This window comes from Mastomys coucha, unplaced genomic scaffold (assembly GCF_008632895.1).
Source record: "Mastomys coucha isolate ucsf_1 unplaced genomic scaffold, UCSF_Mcou_1 pScaffold9, whole genome shotgun sequence".
Classification (NCBI taxonomy): domain Eukaryota; kingdom Metazoa; phylum Chordata; class Mammalia; order Rodentia; family Muridae; genus Mastomys; species Mastomys coucha.
This window is the reverse complement of record NW_022196915.1, coordinates 88,572,922-88,576,039: the sequence shown is the minus strand read 5'-3', so window position 1 is coordinate 88,576,039 and position 3,118 is coordinate 88,572,922. Positions and strand designations below refer to the sequence as shown.

General features: G+C 35.6%; 1 protein-coding gene across 16 annotated transcripts in view; it reads left to right on the top strand.

The window, feature by feature from the left end:
- Positions 1 to 3,118, top strand: part of Mycbp2 (MYC binding protein 2) — a 234,193-nt gene that overhangs the window by 39,467 nt on the left and 191,608 nt on the right. For all 16 annotated transcript variants that reach the window (XM_031362810.1, XM_031362803.1, XM_031362817.1 and 13 more), the window contains exon 4: positions 2,327 to 2,480. In XM_031362810.1, coding sequence (XP_031218670.1) covers positions 2,327 to 2,480 — 154 coding nt within the window. The remainder of the gene's footprint in view (positions 1 to 2,326; positions 2,481 to 3,118) is intronic.

The window sequence follows — 3,118 nt, the reverse complement described above, 5'->3', positions numbered from 1 at the left end:
TAATGTCTGCCGTCTCTGGCCTTCCCTCTGTGCTCTAATGTCTGCCGTCTCTGGCCTTCCCTCAGTGCGCCATGTCCTCTTGCCTATTCTACTTATCTGCTGTATCTAGCACACTGTAAAGTTCAAGTCATTAGACAGGTTATTTATTGATTTGGTTTTTTGTCTCTATTAGAAAATGCTTTCTTGAAGAAAGAGAATCTATCTCAACGTTTTATTCTTGTACCCTAATGCACTACTGCCTACAAATTCAGAAAGAATTTACTTACTTAAGAACTGAATAAATTAGTCAATATAAAAGTATATTTTTAAATAAAATATGCAGCAAGACTAGCTTCAAGCATCCTGAGATGGGAAGCATGAATCCCACTAGAAAATTACATAGCTCTTTCTGTATTACAACAGGAAACATCATATAAATGAGCATCCAAAAATGTCAGCTCTGAAGAATTTGTGAATTATAAACAGTCATTGTTGTTTATATAAAATAAGCAGCCCTAAATACTAGAATCTTGTAGTCTTCCTTCGCTTGAGAAAAGAGATACAAATATTGTACTTAACGTTTTGATTTCCTCTAACTACAGAGGTAGATAGAAATCTTAGCACATTTTATTTTTAAGTCCATTCCATCAACAAAAACTAAAACAGGTGTAAATAATTATAGGAATGTTTAATAAATTGAAATTCTGTGCATAAACCTAAATAAACTTAACTATAGTCAAGACTGGGATTTTAGATAACTTCTGTAAAGATGATCATATTGGTTATTTTGACCTCTTATTTATATTTATACATCTGAGAAATCTTATAAATGACAGGTAGAACAGCAGGATTTGTCTGCAATTTCATCTTAGTCTAAAAAAACCAATTGTGCTTTTGAATTGTAGTAATTTTCAGTACACAGATGAATAGCTAGTTACATGATTATTTATTAATTGTGATTCCACATTTGCCAAATACTGACCTAATAATGGGAATTTTTTCTTGTCCATAGAGGAATAGTTTGGATCGGAATTGAAAACAAATATATTCAGTTGTACTATAATGTAATCAATTCTGTAACAGGAATTTGTTTTGGGTAAGAGTTATGTATATAATACACTTCCCCTCCTACATTACGACCTCTCAGAAGACTGTCCCCAGCATATCTTTATATCTCCTCTAGTGAGTTGTACAAAACAAGTATTTAGAAGGGTGCAGCTATATAGTGTATAATATTTGCATCACATATAGTATAATTATAATGTAAAAATCTCAACAGAAAGAATATTGTCATTCTTAGCATTATTGTTTGAAGTAGTTCTACAACTTGTCCTTATTTTAATTCTTTTTTTAGATTTATTTATTTATATGAGTACAGTGTTGCTCTCTTCAGACACACCAGAAGAGGGCATCAGATCCCATGACAGATGGTTGTGAGCCACCATGTGGTTGCTGGGAATTGAACTCAGAACCTCTGGAAGAGTAGGCAGTCCTTTTAACCACTTATTTTAATTCTTAATGTCACTTCTACACATCCTTTACATCCTGAAGCTGTATATCTGATCCCCAAAATTGACATTGGCTGAGAAATAGAATTTTATTGTCTAGTGTTTTATTAACTATTGGTCTTCCAAAGTTATAGCGTTCATTGTAACTTTGCTCTTACAGCCTCTAAAGATCTACTTCTTTTGCTAAAGATAGTCAGGGATTTCTTGGCCCAGTGAGGATTATTCTGATTAAACTAAAATAGCCATGATATTTTCACTGAGCCAGTTTTAGTTCCTTTAATGATTATCTTGCACAATTGAAGGGGACACTACCTATAAATGATAGCATTGCAGTTATACCATCACAGAAAGGGCTAAGGGGAAATGAGTTTTCAATAAATGATAGCATTGCAGTTATACCATCACAGAAAGGGCTAAGGGGAAATGAGTTTTCAAAGTTGTCTTTGCTGTATGTGTTGTTGCCTTTATTGTTGGTTATGAATACTGTAATAAAGCTACTTGCATATAACCAAATGTACTATATACATTAACAGAGCCAATTTTTTCTGAGTGAATGCCATCTGCCCCCAGTTCAGTTTTCAAGGTTTAATTCAACATCCCTTACTATGGCTTCATTGTTTCCAAACTAATCTTTAAATAATGTAACTAGTTCTTAATCTTGTACATAGGTACGTGGCTTTCAAAATCTTCATGTTAAATATATAAAAACAAGTGTTTTTTTGCTTTTCTGTTTAAACATCATGGCACTTTAGTATTGAGATAACCTGCAAAAAACAAGAGTATAGAAAGTGTCATTTACTTATATTTTAGAAGCCTAACTTTCTTTTCATATTAAACAGATTATTGAGGTTGGGCTTTGTGAAGTCTTTGAATTGATCAAGGAGACTCGGTTTTCTCATCCATCCCTGTGTCTAAGGAGCCTCCAAGCCCTGCTGAATGTGCTTCAAGGCCAGCAGCCAGAAGGCCTCCAATCAGAGCCACCAGAAGTCCTAGGTAAGAGCTTATGCTTAGAGTGAAGCCCTGGAAGGTGAGCCGCATCACCAGTGAAGCATACCCAAGAGCAAGGAATGCAGCCTGGATTGCTGGGTACGGAAAAGGCAGGAATGTAACTTGGCTGTTATTTTGCTGTTTTACTGCAGATAGAGTCTAAAGAGTTATGGTTTATGCACAGTTGTTTCTTGGTTCTTATAACAATAGGAGAGTAACAACACATCAGTCCTTGAGATCCCAGAATAACACCCGAACCCTAAAATCCCAGTGATCTTCGTAGCTGTGGCCAATAGCAAATGTCCATCTTCTCTACTCTAGGGCAGAGATTCTCAGCCTGTGGGTCACAGCCCCTTTGAGGTCAGACCACCCTTCATAGGGGTTGCCTAAGACCACTGGAAAACACAGATATTTACATTACCACTTATAACAGTCACAAAATTACAGTTATAAAGTAGCAATCAAAATAACTTTATGGTTGAAGGTCCCCACAGCAGGTATTTTACCTGTTGGGGGAACAAAGGAGATATATTAAATTCAAGATGACTGAGTGACCAGAGCTCGTGTCGTCTAATGTTTATCTTCCCACGTGGGTAAGGTACAGTATGACTAGCCTATCTCTTCTTATCTCTTTCAATCTCTTC